This window comes from Epinephelus lanceolatus, chromosome 8 (genome assembly GCF_041903045.1).
Source record: "Epinephelus lanceolatus isolate andai-2023 chromosome 8, ASM4190304v1, whole genome shotgun sequence".
NCBI lineage: Eukaryota > Metazoa > Chordata > Actinopteri > Perciformes > Serranidae > Epinephelus > Epinephelus lanceolatus.
The window spans coordinates 25,606,151-25,627,026 of NC_135741.1; the positions used below are offsets into that span (position 1 = coordinate 25,606,151).

The 20,876-nt window shown below is 38.6% G+C and overlaps 1 protein-coding gene across 2 annotated transcripts in view; it reads left to right on the plus strand.

Annotated features, from left to right (window-relative positions):
- Positions 1-14,698, plus strand: part of cpne5a (copine Va) — a 110,299-nt gene extending 95,601 nt beyond the window's left edge. For both annotated transcript variants that reach the window (XM_033629464.2, XM_033629465.2), the window contains 5 exons: positions 1,346-1,473; positions 5,264-5,366; positions 10,162-10,219; positions 10,388-10,461; positions 13,191-14,698. In XM_033629464.2, the coding sequence (XP_033485355.1) occupies positions 1,346-1,473; positions 5,264-5,366; positions 10,162-10,219; positions 10,388-10,461; positions 13,191-13,379 (552 nt within the window). In that variant the 3' untranslated portion in view covers positions 13,380-14,698. The remainder of the gene's footprint in view (positions 1-1,345; positions 1,474-5,263; positions 5,367-10,161; positions 10,220-10,387; positions 10,462-13,190) is intronic.
- Positions 14,699-20,876: the final 6,178 nt, after the last annotated feature.

Consider the following 20,876-nt stretch of genomic DNA (forward strand, 5'->3'; position numbering starts at 1 on the left):
TCATCTACGTGAATCAGAAACACACATTTAATACATTAAGAGGAACATTAAAAGAATTTGTGAGACAGCTGCCTATCCATGTCATCCTCTGCACAGATTGAGAGGAGCTCCCTTGTGTCTGAATTTCCAGCCATTCTTGTAAAATGAGCTTGTTTGCAAACCAAAAAATGATATTGCTTGATTGTTATCGAGTCACCTGTGAAAGTGTTAGCATGATTCTTAACTGTAAACAAGCTGCAGATTCAAAAAAGTAATCAGTGGAGTCTTGTAATTGGTTGGCTCGCTTCATGGTAAAGCCTCTTTCGTCAGACGCACGTGACCCTTTACGTGTTTTTCACTGCAGTGTTACTGCTTTAATTCACAACACAACCATACCAGCATTTTCCCTGAAATCTTACAAGGTCATGGTGGTACAGATTTCTATGAATATCCATCTCTGCTCTCATTCACACATGACCCCACGCAGAAAATGTTCTTAAGTATTTCAGTGATACACTGTATATGTTAAAGGGGCTGAAGTTTTGACAGACGTCAAAGCTGACTTATTTACACCCTGTTTGTTTTGTATTTTAAACATATAGAAATTGAAAATTGATTGTTGCATGTTTTTTTCTACCTTTTTTTTTTTAGTGAGTTATGTTTTTTGTTTTTTTTTACTAACTAACTTGTCAGCTAACAACGTGCATGTGTAAGTCCCATTTGGGGTTGTTGTTTAATGGAGAGTAGCTGCTTCCCCCAGCTTCTAGACTGTGTTTTCACTCATTCACTAGACCAGTGGTGCTCAGACTTTTTCTGCCATTGTCGTCATGATAGCATTGGCAAATTCTTGTTTGTTTATTTTCCTTACATAAATCGTTTTCATTCAACTTTCCTCCTACCCATATTTTCTCACCTGCAGTGGCTCTTTGTGCCATCAGGGGGGCCGGCCCCACAGTTTGAGAACCACTCAGGTGCAAATCACAATCACAGTTACTACTTTGGTGATTCCTTTTATCTGGCGGTCATCTATGGTCTATAGTCTTTTTCACGTCTGTGCAGAGCATGATGGTAGTTTTTCTCACAGCTAGTAAGCATCAGTTTGTACACAGCTTTTTGAGATGCATTGTTGGATAATCTGAGTTCCCTACAAAGGATATAGTAATTAGACATTCAAAAAACACTACATGGCACACTGTGTAGTCAACTATGTAAAGAATAGCTAATCTATACAGCCTTTGTACTTTGCCAGACTCACCATGTCGCTGATTCATATCTGTACTGAATGCATTAGCATTGTATTCCATTCTGAATAACATTGTTGTTTATGAACTGTTCATGTTCATGTGTTTGTTTTTGTTTTTCTCAGAATGGCAACGTTGAGAACCCGTACTGCAATGGCATGGAGGGGATTCTCGAAGCGTACCATCAAAGCCTTAAGACGGTTCAGCTGTATGGACCCACCAACTTTGCTCCTGTTGTCAATCATGTGGCAAGGTACAAGAACAAATGGCTGTCTCAGTGAACATCAGAGCACAGGCGTCCTCTCTTTGAAAGTCAATCTGTAAATAATCCTCGGCAGGTAGATGCTCCGTCAGAGGTATTAAGACAGTGAGTGATGGTTTCTCTATGAATTGAGCAGAACTAATGAAGGGAAAATAAACAATCGGCTGCCAAGCGGAGATGAACAGAAATGGTAATCAGGCGTATGTGGGACCAGATATTTCAGATTGCAGGTGCTACATTTCTTTTTAGACGTCTAGTGTGGTGGGGGGCTGCACCACATGATTTATTTGGTCTTTTCAAGATTGAAATAGTGGTGAAATTGTAACAAGGCACAGATGTACACTATCTCCCCCTGACCTGTGTGTTAATACTGGACTCTCGGACTCAAGCTGGGATTTAGGTCTCACTAGTGATGACTCATGAATTGGCTTGGACTTGAATATTAATGACTCACACTTCTTGGACTGAGGTTTGTGCACTGTTGACCTGAACTTGAATTTTAGACTAGATTTTCAGCATTAACCCATATTTCTCTCTCCCCCTTTCATGCTTACTTGCCCTGTCCATTAAAGGCAAAATGCCCCAAAAAATATCTTAAAATAAATAAAATAAAAATAAATAATAATAATAATAATAATAAAAATAAAAAAATCTGCCGACAAACTCTGACACATAATTTACAAAAAAAAATACAACCCTAAATTTCGGTGCCAGACCTTCATCGGTAAACATTTGAACATAGTGACAAAGAGAAGATCTACTTCATTCAGTGCATGCAGTCTTGATAGGGTAGAGGCTTTTGTGATTGTCGTCATGTATACATTGATGTAAAGTTTGTTCATTTGAGTTTTTGAGGCCTTGTTTTATTTATTTATGCTGTTTTTTTTCACTGGAAATGTAAACATATCCCTACTGCTTCATCTACAAATATAACCTGCAATATCTGGAAATGTATCTTTTTGAGAATACATTTTATCCTTTAAGGCTTTAAGCATTTATTTTTTGTAAGAATATACTGATTTAATGTAACCATTTTAGGTTACATTTATGATTGTCACTATACAGAGTGTTATACTTGGCTAGCTCCATGTATTATACTGTAGATTGTCACATAATAAGTTGATGTTGATGATGATACTCTCTTTGTCACAAAACTGTTTGCCTGTTGAAGGTCTAGTACCAAAACATAGCAATACATTTATTTATTTTTTGCAAGTTAGACATTGTGTGAGAGTTTGTCTACAAATTGTGTCCTTCTCATCCCTCTCTTTTGCACCTGTTTTGAAATAGATGTGTAAAGAGTTTTTCTGTTGTTGTTAACAATTACCCCATGAGATAACATTTTACTTTAAATCAAACTGCATAAACATTTAATAAATGGTTTCTAAGACACTACAATGTCATTGTAAACAGATATATGGACATTTTTATAGATATAAGTACATGTTTATCAATGTACAATTGTAACTTGTAAGATTTATGGTCATCTATTGGCAGAACTGGAATTTAATATTTAGAACTGTGCTTTCATTAGTTTATAATCACCTGGAAATAAGAACCATTGTGTTTTCATTACCTCATAATGAGCCATTTGTATCTACCCACAGACTGGGTCCTTTTCCATTAACTCTGCCATGTTGTTCTACAGTAGCCCAGAATGGACACACAAACACTGGCTCTGGATAAGGCCATTTGCATTTTTGCATCCACCACCATAGTACTCCTACACACTTGGCGCATGGGAGAAGTTTCATTTGGTTGCAATGTCACAACCTCACCCCTAGATGCCACTTAACCTACACAGTAGACCTTAAAAGAAGATATTTGTATTTTATATAAATAAACTGTGTTGTACTGTATCATTCATTATCACAGCAAGGTTATAGCAGTTAACTAAAACTAAACAAAAAAGCTAAAAGTAGGTGTGAAAAAACATTTTAGCTACTGAACTAACTAGAATAAAATAAAAATAAACTGGAAATGTCTTCAGTTTTCGTCTTTGTCAATTTGGGGAAATTCAACACAACAAGCATGGCAAGGCATTGGTTCACATGTTTATTGAGACTGCGATCTCTACATGACTGTGAGTCAGTCGCCTTTTGTGTTTGTATTCTAACACCTATTCTGAACTTCTCAAATTTTGTCCCTGACAAATACCCCCCATAGTATAATAAGAAACTTAATCTAATATACACTAAACTGAAAGTAAACATTAAAAAAACTGAACTGAAACAAGAAAAACTTTAGAAACCAACTGAAATGAAACTAAATTGAAAACAATAATTAAACACAACACAAAAACTAATGAAAAATACAAAACTATAATTACTCCCATCCACTAGAGAACTTAGTCATTGACAAAATACATTTATAAACACTTATATTTGCTTTAAATTACACAATTGTGTGTTGTAAACCATTTATTTTGTTTACTTCTCTACCCACATAGACTCATAAGCATTATAATAATAATAAAAAAGGGAAAATGTCCCCTGTAGGTGTCTTAGTGTGATTTCAAGTATAGAATAGAATTATTTATAATTAACAAAACTCTTTGAAGGATTTCATGCCCAATAAAAAATGTCACATTTGGGGTTTGAATAATCTTGGTTTAAAGCAATCAGGGACTGAAAAAAATAGACTTTGTACAGCCTCTCTGTGCCTAAAGGGTGCAGGAGAACTCACAATATTTACAAAGATGTTGCCATTTCTCAACAGTTCAGAACAAGGGAAATAGGTCATACAGTAAACCAATGACAGAAAGACTAATATGACTCTTTACATGACCAGAAACAAATCCTAACATTGAACGTTGTGCAAAATAATGCAGTTTGTACTCTGTGTACGTTATGAAAGCAGCACAGGCAGAAAACTGATGAGTTAATGGAAGCAGACGATTGATTAAGGTGTCGATGCAGAATACAAACTAGATGTAAAGTATGACGTTGAATTGTTAATATGCTGTGCTTTACTATGGTGGACTAGTAATCTCTAAAATATAGACTCTTTATGAAACAATATTGTTTTTGGTGCTGCATTTATTATTCTGCTAATGTGCTCAAATGTTTCCAGTGAGAGTGACCTACATTGTTGTACGCCAGATGAGGAAGACAAAGGTCTCTTTAATCTCCTGAACACCAGTCATCACTCTTGCCTCTGTCACTAACCGGCTGCGCTCTTTGATTAAAATGCCAGCGCCTCAAAGTCAAATTTACCGATTTGAAAACTAGAGTGCAGGCTGACCTCTGACCTGTCCTTGGCTCTCACAGTGATCTGCCATGTTTTTCCCCGTCTTGCTCATCAAGTGTGGTCAATCGAGTGCTAGGCAATCAATAATGCTCTGAAAGAATAAGACTGCAGCACTTGCATAAACAGTTTAATAAATTATTCATAGAGCAGCCAGCAATGGGCGATTGAAACTAGGCCACACTCACTATGCTGTCTCTGATGGGTTTCATAACAGTGTCTAGATAGACCTCTGAGACATGAAGAGCCATACAACATATTTCACTTCTTTACATGTCTATATTAAGCTTTTGTGTCGCGTGGTGGGCGGGGGGGATGACTTTGTGTCTGCAAAACATGTTTTTTTGTTTTTAATCTTTGACTCAGTGGATGCCGCTCTGCTGCTCTTAGACTCTCTCTGTGGTGGTTCAAACCAATCTCAGAGTTTTATGTAAATCCACGAACATGTTGTCTGCAGCTGTTTTTAACTTTGCTTCACTTTAAGATGGTCTGTGTGGTCGTAAACTGCTCCGTGCTAATGAGTTCTCTTTTTCAGGTATGCAGCAGCAGTGCAGGACGGGTCTCAGTACTTTGTTCTCCTCATCATCACCGATGGCGTCATATCAGACATGGCTCAAACCAAGGAGGCCATAGTGAATGTAAGTGCTGCTCTAACACAACCCGGAGGATGTTCATCTCTCGCACTCTCTCTCTTACCCTGTCTGCATTGGCATTGCAGGTGCTTTTAGCTTGCTGTGGCACTTCTCTCAGGCTTTCTGTTACTTTGAGGGTTTATAAGCCTGTAGCACTGGATTTGAGGATTTATGGGATGTTTTCTGCTCCACTTGTCTCACCCCCTGTGCTCGGGTGCTCTGTTTGTCCAATATTTTTCCTTTTTATTGAGACCCTCAGGAGGCTGAGGGGCTCAGCTGAGACTCACTCCCAGGTCAACAGGTTCACTTTATTAGAGGCGATGGTCTTACCCGGCGCACCATCTGAGGCACAGCAACACGATGCTCTGACCCACAGCAGACTGGGTTTAAAGGGAATTTGCGACTGTTAATCAAACCATTCGAACAGCCACACCTTCCTTTTAAGATCTTGTCTGCTGCTCTGCACTGCTCGGCCCAAACCTGCTGCGTCCTGCTGCCACCTCTCGCCTCTCAGTTTGGACTTGGCTACACTCTTCTCTGCCCACAGAGCAAAGGACCGAATGACCTGCTTCGTTTGACATTTAGCCTTTGTCCTGGAGAGATGAATCATTACGAAAGAGTTAGGTGTAATGCTTATGTCTGCACTTTTGGTGTCTTATTTTCTGTTGCTGATGCTGTGGTTTATCTTCAGAGATATCCTTATAATTTGCACGTAAGATATGTGTTGGTAATGTTACAGGTACTGCTGCTGACCAAACCAACACAGCTTAGCCTTCAGTGACTAATGTGTCCACACATCCAACAGGACAGCCTCTGGGCCATCTTTCCTTTGATGTTTTCCCTTTAAGCTCCAAATTTCATTTCAGGATTTTGAATTATAAAAGAGGGTCTCACTCTGACCTGGCAGCCAAAAAATCGGAAAAAGAAAAAAAAAAAAATGAATTTGTGGCCAGGTATTGGATTATGACTTGGGGTGTCAGTTTGTTGTGTGGATGGAGACCACTGGCTCCACCAACAACCTATGAATATTTAAAAATGTAGACACAAATTACTCCATTTTGCTCAGTTCATCTGTCCACTCTGAATCAACACAGCAAACATTTCACCTCTCCATCTAACACTTACTGACTAACCTGCAGGCTATGTACAAATTGACACAAGAAGAGATACTCTGCTACTGAATGTACTTATTTTGTCATATTTTATTTCTTATTTTACCAAATTTTGAGTAAAGCCAACAGATTTAGATTTCTGTTATCAAAATGAACTGTATCTCATCTTACAGCTGCTGTAACTTCTCTTTTTCTCACTGTTGTTATCATTGACCTCTTAAACCCCACAGTCATTAAAAACTTTGCAGTGGAGACAACCTTTGTTTAAACTCAAAGAACCCAGAGTTTACAAAGGCTACAGATATGTTCGGCTTCATTTTGGGGAAATGGGTATAAAATGATGCCTTAGACATTTAGAATTTTTCCATTTTATGGCCATAGAAAACAATGACAAGCTGATTCATGAATTGATGTCTTTTCCAACCGTAAAGTTACTCAAAGACATGAAACATTAATTTCCCAGTTTTTTAATTCTATGTCCCTGTTTAAGGGGTTAAATACAGGAACTGAACAACCTGGAGTGTCAGCATTTGTAATGGAAACATCTATCAACCAATCTAGTGTCAATCCTCTCTTCTGATAGTTAAAGGGATAGTTTGGATCTTTTGAAATGGGGTTGTATGAGGTACTTATCCATATTCAGCGTATTACTTCTAGTAGATGGCGGTCAGCACCCCCTCAGTTTGGAGAAGCAGGCAGGAGAACCAACAGAGAGGCTGAGCAATGTACTGCTGTTAATGGGGTAACAGCAAGACATATTTAGCCATCTAAAAAATGTATTGTTAGTGTAAGTGTACACTATATTGAGAATATTTTCACAGCTTTAACTTTGCTGCTGAGAGCGAAACATTAACTGCTGCAGTTCCCCATCCATGCTCTCTTCAGCGCCACCAGACTCGTTGACAAAAACAGTCATTTTAACTGGTTGAACATGGGAGCTGCTGGTCTACCGCTGCCTTGATCAGTTAGTTTGTCTTACTGTGTAACTGATCGAGGCAGCGGTAGAGGAGCAGCTTCTGTGTTCAGCAACTTTAAAGACAGAGCTTTGAAGACAGAGAGATAACAGCTTCAGTTCCCCATTGAATATCGCTGTGTCATGGCAAGGTAAAGCTGTGAAAATATCCTAAATATAGCATACTCTTAAACACATATTGATTTTTTTTAAAGTGGCTAAAATGCATTTTGCTGTTACCCATGTCCACAGCGGTACATTGCTTATCTTCCATGCCAGTACTCCTGTCTGCTTCTCCAAACTGGGGGCGTGCTGACTGCCATCTACTGTAGGTAATACACTGACAATGGATAAGTACCTCATATGACCCCTCTTCAAAAGATCCAAACTATCTCTTCAGTGTGATGAGGTGAAAAAGTTGGTGAAGTGCTTTTAAAGAAATCAATTAAAAGTTTATTTATGAGAACAGGTATCTGTATGTTATTCTGTGCGGCGTGAGGAGGATGTGTTCAGACAGATTGAAGGATGGAGATCCCCTGAGTGACTTTACAGAACAAGCAAAGTAACAAATGGTGTCGACTGAATAATTCAGCTCTGGATACAGAATCTGATTTGGCATTTATAGGTATATGCTTGTGTGGTGTTTTGCTGCTGGAAATGGGCAAACAGAATGTATGTATTTAATGTGAGAGCAAGAGGTCACGAGGAAGGGGGTGGCGGGGGAATCATGATAGAGACCATGGAGAGGATGGTCCTCCTCAGTCTATTTACTCCTATCTGTGACAGGCCTCTACCCTCGGGATGTTTTTCCAGGAAAGCTGACCTACTTTTACCCCTGTAAATGCATTTCTACCACAAGCATATATCATTCATTCATGCCCGAGCTTTCACAGTCTCCACATCAGGACTGCGGTTTGGAATAATGCCGTGGTCAAACCTGTACATCACATACAGTGTGAAAAATAAGTCTTATTAAAGCTTTATTATATGGGTTAAGGTTTTGAGCCAGACTGGTGTTAAAGGGATAGTTCACCCCAAAATCAAAATACATCTTTTTCCTCTTACCTGTAGTGCTATCTATCAGTCTGGATTGTTTTGTTGTGAGTTGCCGTGTGCTGTAGAGATGCCTGCCTTCTCTCCAATGTGATCGAATTAGGGGCAAGGGAAAAAAATCGATATAGCATAGTACCGCAATATTTTTGTGTGGCAGTATCATACTGATACATTGATGCCAAGTATTGATTTTTTTAATCCAAATTATTGATGTTCCAAATACAAATACAAACTTTTGGTACCCTGCTAGAATAATAAAAGTTGCTTTCACAGGCCACTTGATAAATTGGCGTGAGATGAACAGACTGAAAATATTATCTGAAAGGAGATGTCAGCAAAGTTTTCCTATATCAAAATATATGTTATCACAATACTCAGCAAATCGCAACATGTTTGAAATCAAAATAATGTTGTATTGTGACTCAAGTATCATGATCATATTGTGAGGCCTCTGGTGATTTCCCCCCAAGATGACACTAGGGTCCTGTTCATACGACAACAATTTCAATCGAAAACGGTAAACTTTAGTTGCGTTTTGGTCATTTTTGTAGATCCATGTGCACGGTAATTGTTATGAAAATGTTGTCGTCTGAACATGGAACTTTATTCAAAATGAAAATGAGAAATTATTCCGTTTTCCGCTTGTGGTGCTCAAAGCGTGATTTTTTTTTTTTTTTTTTTTTTTTAAACTCAACAGCAATGTCTCTTTCTCAGAAATCATGACCTGGTTACTCAAGATAATTCACAGACCTTGTTGTGAGCAGTTTCATGGAAGAACTATATTTTTCCACCAAACTACACCCGCCAACCATATTACCGTGCAGAAGGAAGCGTGCATCTACTCATGGAGAGCATGCTTGTCGTTAGATATAAACATTAATGGTGTCCTCCTCGGCTGAGCTGTAATGTTAGCTAGCTGAGAGGTGCCATCTTGTTCCATTATACTGGAGAAAAGGCTGACACCTCTACAGCCGTTATCTCTAACACTGGACAACTCACACCAAAACAATCAAGACTGATAAATAGCTTATATGCATATAAGCATATAACAGGTAAGAGGACAATACGTATCTTTGATTAGGGGTGAACTGTGCCTTTAGGCAGGACTTGTGGCCTTTCTGTTTTGATGTTAACAGTAGTTGAAACATTTCTATATGCAAAGATCATAAATAGATAATGTTTGACTGAATGATGTGAGTATGTAGGACGATGTTTAATGAATAAAGCATTTGACTTTATTCATGTTTGTGCATGTTATCTTTACTTTTTTTTATTCTTTGTGACCATTAAATCAAGAACATTGTGTACTTTAACTCGTTTGGTATTCCACGTTGTAAAAGCAGCCGGTAAAATGTGTACACTGTATAATAGTTAGCTAAAATATTTTGTTATATGCTGGCTGTTGTAACAACCTTAGGGACCCTGAGCTGAATAATGTATTTTGTATTCTCTCTCAGTCCCTGCACAGCCCACTATGCAACATAATGTGAAACACAGTCAAGAGAATGCTATGTATCTGTTAAATTCTTCTTATTTTACCTTGTCCATTATTGTTTCTGTTCTCAGGAGTAATGTGCCTGCAGATTGATAGTGACTTTGCAGAATAAGAAGTGTATTGGGGGAAAAATACAAATAGCTGGAAATGTAACCTTGACTGACTGTTTGTTCTTCTTGTTCACGACAGGCAGCTAAACTCCCCATGTCTATCATCATTGTCGGAGTTGGCCAGGCTGAGTTTGATGGTGAGAACAGTAACTAAAGAAACCAGTTTGTGGTCTGTTTGCATCAGGGGTGATTTGTTTTAGTCAAATGGGCTTTCTTGGCTAAACAAACCATGACAATTATTGTACAATATGATCAGTATGGAAATATTTTTATGTGGAATTGTTTTTAATGCCCTTTCTCTGTAGCCATGGTTGAGCTGGATGGTGATGACATCAGGATTTCCTCACGAGGGAAGTTGGCAGAGAGAGACATTGTACAGGTGAGACCTTTGTTTATTATTTGTCATGTGAAGGACACGGTTCATTTAACAAAGGCACCGTGTTAAAGAAGGAGTCTTATGACAAGGGATCAGTCTTGCAGCTTTTGCAGGACTTTACTGAAGACACAAATACAAACTTCACATACTGCAACAATGAGACAGCCCCGTAGAACAGTTCACCGAACATTCTTATACTCCTCCTTAGATAAACATCATACCTAGCTTTCCATGTGCGTATGTGTGTTGGTGTGATTTCCTGCCGTTTCCAGAACTTGCACTTATCCTCATCTTAATACTTTGCGTTTTACCACAACTTGTTCTGCCAACAAAATCTATTTCCCCATCACAATGTTTCTTCATCACAGTGTTTGCCAGGTCACCTTGTTCTAGGACTTCTCCCCAGAGAGAGACCATTTAGGGTTGCTCAGTTTTGGTAAACATGTTTTGCTTCTAACTTGAACTTAAGGGTCAAGTATTTCTAGGCCTTTTTCGCCACCACAGCAGTGGATAAAAAGTGTCATTTCTGTCCTGTCAGTGCCAGATGTCTTAAAATATGTTGATAGTTTGGGTTCTGAGAAGTCTGTATGTACACGTTCAGTATCGAAATATAAAAATCCAAGAAGCAAATCACGATGAAATTTACTGAACCCATTCATGCTCACCAGAGGATGAATTCACTCCATGAGTTGTTATCTACACCCAAAGCTCAACCCAAACGGCAACTTTGTACAAAAGGCATCGGATAAATGGATTTTGAATTAATTTACTATGCATATTCTTCATCTGCAGAGGATGAACCACTGTGCTTTGGTGACCCCATGTCCTTTACTCGTGCACCACAGTGATACTAAAATGTAAACTTTTCTAACATGAACTCTCACAATCTAATCTGCAAGCGCAAAATTAGTTGAACACACTAATGTTCAAAAGAGAGTATACTATTGAAATTTAATGACTTTCTGTTCTATCCTCTAGCACCAGCATCATGGAAACTATAACATGTTCTTATCTTTAAGGTTTAAGTTCTGATAAATGCTCCAAATCTTGAATCATAGTCATGCGTTAAGAAGCCATGACAGTCACAGAGCGTATGCATGCATCTCTATAGGATGTACCTCCTCAAAAACTTTTGGCAGCTACAGAGTCACAAGTGTCAACCAGCTTTGACTGCCTGAGTTTTCTCCTACAAGTTTCTGATGCCAGTAGAGTTTGTTAAGTTGTAAAGACAACATTAATTAACTCAAATATCTGCTGTGTCTAGCAGAGCCAGCTCCACTTTTAATCACAGTGAGTGGAAGAATGTAAATGCTGTAATGGCATGGCAGCAGAGAGTAATAAGACAAGGCAAAAGAGAAGTTGCTTGGATATAACTCCTGTTATATAAGTTTAAGCACCACCCAAGTCGCTCTACATCACAAAGTAGATTAAAGAATGTAAACACAGCTTCTGTGGGGAATATAATTAAAGCACAGTCCGATCTTATGAAATACACTACTGTTCGCAAGTTTGGAATCACCTGTTGTATGTGGGGTTTTCTTCTATTCTTCAGTAAGGGCTGTTTTAAGAGAGATAAAAACAGTGTAATTGAGACACAAGATGTATTATTTACATTTGGTAAGACAAATCAAATGAATTTAACTTTTAGTCAATGTCCCCACAGTGCTGCATGACGGGAGAATATTGTTGTAAAGATTTTTCCCCAAAATAACCTGTTTCCAGTCTAGAACAGTTTAAGCTATCCTAGATTATTATTGAACCACAAGGTCCGACTGGGCTCTAAATATTAAGTTCATCCATTTTTCTTTGAGCCCTTTAGTCAATTCATTGGTTAGACTGAATAGTCAGTCCACAGTATGTTCAGCTGATATTCCAGACATGCTAACCCTACATCATCCTTCTATTTCTGTTGTTAAGTTTAAAGAAGAGCTTTGCCACAGCAACACGTTGCCTGTTCATTCCAGCTTTTTAGAGGCATTATTGTGCACTTCACACTGAGACAGGAACCTGTTTAATCCTGAACAGATTTTGATGCTAAGCTTCCAGTTTATTTTACCCACCACTGGTGATTCCTCTGTTCTTATTGAACTGCTGCTCAGAGGAATCTTTGTTTCTGTCTGGCCTTTCAGTTGTCAGACTGGATGAACCCTTGTACAGCAGCACTTCACACTAAATAACATGTATTTGTAAAGAGGACTTTCTACAACCAAAAAGCAAAAAAGACCATTCAAAAATCTAAATGAGAAGTCCTTTCAGCCACCTGACTGTATCCAATCAAGCTTTTGTGGCAGCATGCGATTCTAAACTCTTGAATGGCGGTTTGGGCTGGGTGATATGTAGAAAATCAAATATCACAATATTTTTCAACCCAATATCTCCTTATCAATATTCCAGTGGTAGTGTAGGGTTTTTGGTGCTTTCACAGAGTATTTACACAATGAGATTTCTGACAAATAATCATCAGTAATTGTGGATATAATGACTAAGTGGGTAAAGGTAAATAATAGCACAGCTGGAACAGTTGAGGAAATTACATCACTTTACTGTAATGCAGCCTTTAAAACAAGAAAGAAACAACACTTGTGATATTATGATATCCAAAATCTAAGAAGATATCTTGTCTCATATCACAATATCAATATTATTTTGATCATCAACATCATCATCATCAAATTGTTTGGTCCAGTGGTTTCATATTGCCAGGTGTACTTTATGTCATACTTGTCTTCCAGTTTGTCCCGTTCAGAGACTACATGGACCGCACAGGGAACCACGTGCTGAGCATGGCGCGGCTGGCTAAAGACGTCCTGGCTGAGATCCCTGACCAGCTGATCTCCTACATGAAGAGCAGAGGCATTAAGCCTAACCCCGTCCCACCAGCTTACTCACCTGGTGACCTCCCCCAGACCAACCCCGTCTGAGCCCCACACACAGCTCCGAGGTGGGGCAGGGTAGGAGCGTGGACGACAGGAACCCGCCTCCACAACCGTCCTTTTGGTTAAATGGAAACGAGGCCCTTTCGTAAATATTAATTCGGCTAAATATAAACGATGACGGGACTCCATTTTGTTTTGGAGAACTGCAGCTGCTTTGGGTGAACCTGCTGATGATCAGGGAGATTGTTTCGTGCTGGAGGATGAGAGCGCAGAGAGGGGCCCGGTGTAGACAGAGGTTTTAGTTGTTCGCTGTCAAACCTGTCAAAGTGGTGATGTAATGGATAGCAAGTAAACCCGTAGAGAGAGCCTGTTTGAGGGCGTAAATATATTAGAATGTGACAGTGTGTATCATGTTTGTGATACCCTTTTGGAATCGGTGTGTGTTAAACTAGGAAATCATGTGTATACTAATTTATTTATTTATTTATTTATTTATTGCAGAAATAATTTATTCCTTTCAGGGGGTTTTACAGGGAGGGGATTAAAGTCATATTCCCCTGTAGTTTTCCATCTTATATTTTGTGACCAGTGTAATAAAAAAAATCCCCATTTCTACTTTGATAAGGACTGTAATATAAAAGCATGTGATAAAAGCTATTCAGCAGTTTATGGATCATTTTCACTGATGGATAATTTTTGATTGCAAAGCAGTTATGTGGAGGACCTGCTGTGAGCTGTTGCCATACTGATTTTCCAGCACCATGTCCTATAGGTATTTCTAATATTTATATTAACAGAATGCACTAATTACTGTCCAAATAAAAAGCACAAAGGTTATAGTGTTAATAAGCTTGACACCTTTATTTTGAAGGAACAGCTACCACAATAAAAATAATGGAAAGGACCCCACATTGTGTTTTTAACACGCTTTTAACATAAATTTAAACCGGATCACAACAGGAACGGTGTTTGTAAGGAAATAACTATACTGATATATTAAAGTCAGCTTATATTCATCACAGAAACAGTATGTTTACAGAAGCTGATGAATAATTCAGAGCACATACTCGCGTTCCCAGTTAGTGTGCAGAGAGGTAAACTATAAGTCATGCTGCCACGTCTCATTCGTCATCTCGCTGTTTGTGTTTCTTTCCATTATATTTGTTGTGGTTACAGTTTTATTGCCTGGGATTTGGCTCGGACCCTACAAACACACTTTTCAGAGACTGATGTCAACTAATACCCACTTTCTTTTCTTCCTCCTTAAATTGATTTGTTTCCCTGAATGAAACGTGAACGATCACAAATCTTGCAATGAAATATTTGGGCGTTGAATGTTTTTTTCTTTTTTTTGTTGATGAAAACAACATCAGATTGCACAAAACAAAATGAGACCATCTTTCCTGATTTATTCAGTGTCTTATGAGTGCATTGTTTTTACTCTGTCAAATTAATTGAGTGTTCCCGGACAACATTGTTTTACACTAATGCACAACAGAACATTGGGATGCCATTTTACTACCTGATCCAATTTCACAGTTTTGTTTTAGGATTAAATTCAGCTTTCGGTATATTTAATTAACATTTGCATTTCCTTTCAGTGACTGTGTGCACATTTTTAAAGACAGTTGTGGCCCGGTTGTGTACATCCTATCTATATATAAAGGCCATTATTTCCATTAGTATCTCTCAGTCACTCAATATCTCGATCCAAATGTGCCTATTATATGGAAACATATCCAAATTCAGTTACCCAGGTGTTACTCTGCCAGCAGCAGGTCTCGTGTTAAAGACGTACACACAGAAAATGTTAGTGATGATTAAACTGTTGCAAGATTAGGACTACTACACACTGTCTCTACCAGTGTCCTGTACTTTTTATACTTACAGCTATTCACTAACGATCTTTGAAATAACGAGAGTGTCTCTGAGCCTTGTTGTACAATATTCTAAGTCAAGACTTGTTTACAACTCAACTGTGGCTATTAACATTGCCTCAAGGAAAAAAGTAAACATTCATGGGTTTCATTAAGACGTGAGTTTATTTCCGGTCCGTTGTGTTTGTGCATTATTCAGTCTTGTTTTGTGCTTTAAGAGAGTTTCGTTGGATGCCACTGGAGAACTACCGTTTACAAAGAGTTGTCATGTTGTTCCCAGAGAATGTGAAGCTCAGATCTCTCACTGTTATATTTTTGTTTTGTGTTGAGGGCAAATGTGTTTACATAATTCATGTTGCTTTACGATCTTTGTTTGCCGCATAATGTCCTCTGACTCCCATTGCTTTAGTGCTCTCAGAGAGAAGATATAGTGTGATGATACTGCAGAAACTCAGTCCAGAGGCAGTGGACTCCTTATGTCACAGGCCCCGATCCATATTTGGCTTTTTTTTCTTCTTCTTCTTCTTTTTTATTTTTCATTAGCGATGACTTTTTTTTTCCCTCAAAAGACAAAGCAGCGTTTAATCTGCTGCCAAATTCACTTGTTCATCAGAAGTTAAATGAGGCCATTAAGTTAAGTTACATAACACGCATATAAATACCAGAATACCTCTGCGGAAAGCCATTCAAGCCAAAAGGAAATCATGAATATATACATTGTTATGAAATATATTTAAAGAGATATTATGAATGATTGACTTATATATCTGATATATTTGCTTTGTAAGTAACCTATTTAAATTCTGCTTTTCAAAGTGATTTATTTTAACATTTTATTTTTAAAAGCAACCACAAGTTAATCATTACTCACAGGAATTAGTTAGAAAAAGTACAGTGCGTCATGTGGCAGGCATGTGAAGTCAGCATCAGCATGCAGCTCATATACTATGAGTGTGTTTCAAATGTCTGTGAGAGTACGTGAAAACGTGGAGTTGGGGTTAGGTAGGTATGTTGTGTGCACTTTTTCATACATATTTCATGTAATTAATAACAAGATGGCTTTTTTTCTACCAAGATTATAATAAGCTAAACCCCTTTTTTCCCTCTTCCCTTTGTGAGATTTCCACCACAGGGAAATCAAAAAATGACTACCCTCAGAAGTCAACAAATAATCAATAAATACGAAATGAGCACAGTAATGACACTTATGCAATTGTGAAACATGAAATTATAATGAAATATATTTTTCAGTCTAAAAGATGTCTTTCCAATGATACAATTAATTCTTTTCTCTCAGTGGAAATGGCTTTGATTACCCCTTCATTTTGAATTTTCTTTGAGGCTGAACTCTAATTATGTACATAAGCCCCATATAAAGAATACTCAGAGCCAAAGTGTGTTCACTTGTTGAACTTGGCCTCTTTAGACAACGTGCATGTTTGTGCCAAAATGGCAGGAAGTTTGTTAGTCGACCTTCATCTCACCCGATTAGTGCATCTGCCATGTGCTTCATTTGTTACTTGGGATGTTATTTAGAGATAACAGCCATCTCTCGCATGTTGCATTTCTGGTTTCTTTCCATTCTGTTCCTATGAGACACATACTGTATGGGTTCTTCTTGCCACTACTCCTGTTTTATCCCAGGTTGTTTACATACCTCTCTTGGTCTCTGACTTGCATGCTGAATAATTTCCAAACCAGGTGTTGGACATGATATTGTCGTCATACTGTGGTTTGTGAAATGCTTTGTAATGGATTGCCTTAACTGAAGATTAATAAAACATTGACAACTTTGGCAGAATGCAAGATGGGTTTTTTATGTGTACGGTCACTAATGAGATGAAGCGAGTTGGACCAGTAACTTAACACTTAATTTTGATAAAGTACCCTTTCACAACGCCAGCCTCACAATGGACTATTTAGTATTAATATCGATGCTGGAGAAACAGACTTAGTCTTTTGTATTCAACCATTTTTCTTCCTTGTTAAAACATCACCCATAATCAATGACCCTGATAAATTGCTGCCCCCTCCTAGTGTTATCATGATGGTAGTGGTATCTTGTGAAACTAGATAATCTAAGGCATCAATAGGTATCAACCATGTCAGCATAGTCTGTCAGGAAGGGGGCTAAATAATGCACCAAAATAAGGCTAAATTTTAGCGAGAGAACAACTGGCATGGCCATTAAAAAGGGGTCCCTTGAACGCTCACATGAAGATACCTGAATGAAAATGGGTTCTACAGAGACCCACGAGTCTAACCCTGAACTAGAGAAGGCTTGCTTCAAGTAAATGTTTTGTTCCAACTATCAGTGTACTCCTTCAAATTAAAGCTGTATATGTGTCTCTAAGAAAAGGACAACCAGCCTATTTGAGGAGCAGTGAATCACCTAACGTGTAAAAACACAATACATTAAAACAGGATAGTTGTGGAAATCAAAGTGTTAATTGTACCAGTACTAGTCTACGCACATCAAATCATTCATTCACTCATTTTCCATAACTGCTCATCCTGCTGAGGGTCGCAGGGAGCTGGACTCTATCCCAGCTGACAGGTAAGAGGTGGGTTACACCCTGGACAGGTCGCCACACCGACACAGGTGAGAACATGCAGACTCCGCACAGGAGTTCAAACCAGGAACCCTCTTGCTGGCAGGTGACAAAGCTAACCACTGCACCACCGTGCCGCCACACATCAGATAGTTAGTAAGATTAACTGTAAAATAAGAAATACAAAAGTATATCAGTGTGTGATCCCTACACTCTCCATATTGACATAGTTTTTAATTACCTCAACAGCCTGAGTAAATTCCTAAAATTCAGTTACAGCTTTTGGATTTGGTGTGCCACTCAAGATTTTCAATGCCCCTATCTGCCCCCCTATGAAAAGTTTCCTGGGGGGTGCCACTGCCCAAAAAGCAGTTGAGTTGTTAGATGCAGGTGTGTTACGCTACAATAGCCACCACTATAGTGGTGGCTATTGTAGCCTCGACCTGTTAGCCTCAAGCAGAGGTCTGGTAAGATCAATTCTTTTTCACTCCACACTCACAGACTTGTGGTCTTCAATCCTAACAGTTTATCAGACTTAACACAGCTCCTTCGGCACAAAAGGCTTCATACAACTTTTCTCACATAGGCAGTGCTGAACAGCAGCCGGATTTATGGGGACAGAGGAGCCCACACGGATCAAGGGGTACCATAAAGCACCATTTAGTTAGAAAAAAAATTGATTTAATATCATGCAGCAGGGTACAGGACCTCTCTCTTCTGGTGTCCCTATGGCGTGGTCTGTCTGGTATCCCTTGAAGGGAAGGGCCCACTGACCTTCAAGTTTTACTTTGCTGACTTGTTAATTTAGCCTTTTCAAATTAATATTCAAAAGACTAATTGAAAAGTTTTTTTTCAAAAATGCTTAATTTTAGGTTTCATTAGTTTGAAATGAATCATTCAAAGTTGGAGAATACTGTGTGTTGGACATTGATTGATCTGTGTCCCATAATGAATTAGCAAATTGAATTAGCTTTGTTCAGGGATACTGTGCTGCAGTCGATAAGGACTAAACTACAGCAAAATGAAGAGAAAAATCATGTGAACAGACGTTTAAGACAGACAAGCTTTTTGTTTGAGTCTTGTGTGCATTTTCAATCTACACTTTCTTCCACCAAACCATCCAGGGCTCTTTGGGGAATTCCCTCTCAGCGACATTTTTAGAAACTTTAAAATCTAAACTGAACATTTTAGAGTATTATGACGCAAAAATCTTAGATCAGAGGTTCTCACAGTTCTGATGGCTGAGTTTCATTTTAGGGCGCCAGCAAATGATGGAGGGCCACACATGGGAAAAGCGCACACACTCTGACTTTTAATGATATTTTTATGGCATACTAACACTTGACAAGAACTATCACAATCCACACTGATACAGCCTATGTGACATTCATATTACACTCTAGTTTTCCAATTTAATACATTTGAAAACAATGAAATAGAGACATTGATTGTACGTACCTACAGCTGTCTAGCAACAGCTTTTGCTGGGGTATGGCAACCCCAATTGGACAAACCATACACAGAACTGCAGTACCATAATACCAGAACTGATAGTATTAATAACGGCAGTTTGTTAAGTATGTTTGTGATTATGATTAAATTTGCTAATGATTATATCAGAGGGCGATGGGTCTCGTAGCATAGCACTAATTTTACTTTATATTTTTTTTATCAGTATATTGGGAGGGGGCATTTTGAGCATGTTTGAGTCGCCCCTAATATATACTGCAATTACAGCCTAGGATCTTCCATCTAAAGTCATCATTGCCAGTATGAAACAGAAGGACAGACATCTTAAAGTGGACACTAACTTATATTTAGTTTGTCGTTTGGACTCAACTGAATAATTTATCGTCTTGGACTTTAACAGTTACATAAACAGACCCTTTATTCATACATTGAAAGACGCTGCTGTCTTGAGATTTTTTATCACAGATCCTCAACAATCACCAACATGGTTGATTCGCATCTACACATCTGTCCCCCCTGAGAGACTTGTGTCCAATCAGTGCTGTCCTCTCGCAGAGTGTGTTCCCCTCAGAAACATGTTTTTCTCCCCCTAATGAGATGCACTGCTGACGAATCAAGCTGTCCACCTGGGGAGAGGGAGACAGCAGCTGGAGCCATAAATTACCAGCCTAAGATAGAGCCAACACCTCCCTCGCCCACCCACTTACTGCCTGAACAATAACCACCGACTGGCAGCCAGGAAGAAAATCAACAGCTAATGACATAGAATTATACCCTACTTATATGTAACATTTCACATGTATAATGTGCAAAAATCAGTTCTGCTAGAACTAACTGCACCAATTACTCTGGAGCTCTGGCAGGCAACATTTCAAGAGCCAAATTAGATATTGAAAAAAACAGGCTCGGCTTTTGTGCTAAGCTAACACAGCTTCAGTCTTTAAAACCAACTCTCTGTAAGAAAGCGACTAAGCTTATTTTTCAAAATGCTGAATTGTGTCTTTGATATTTAATTTTAAGTGTTAAAATGTATTCGACTGTTGACTCATGTTTTTCAATCAGCCATGTGCACACATATCTCAAATATGATACAATATGCCACTGCATGAATTCATGTCTGAATGGGAGGTTGGCAGTGCATTAAATTATGAAATGTTTGTGTGTGTTTCTAAAAACATTTAAACTGCATCAAAAATACAAAGCTGATAAATAACTACAGACTGATATAAATAATCTTAAAAAGTCATTTGAATAATTAGCTGCAGCTTGCAACATTTAATTTAGCAGAGCAATAAATACAGTGCTTTTTAAGAAACACAAACTAAGTGTGCACTTGTAAATTAATAAGGCCTGCAGCGAGTGTGGTCAGCAGCCACCAAACATCCCTCTGGGTGTCTGTTTTTAATCTGTTCAGCGGGGCGGGGAGGGAGGTGTGCAGAAGCTATTCCCACTCTAATCAGAGATGTGCAGTTTCAGTATTGACCTGGAAACCAACCAGAACCAGATCTCTTCATGGTACGTCACAGCACTGCCAACGCTGCCCAATTAAAACAGCCTCCAGGTTGTCCAGCGGCAAGGTGGGCTGTTTCATGTCTGATGGTGGGTGGAACAACATCCACCAATTTGCAGAGTTCAGGTCAGCT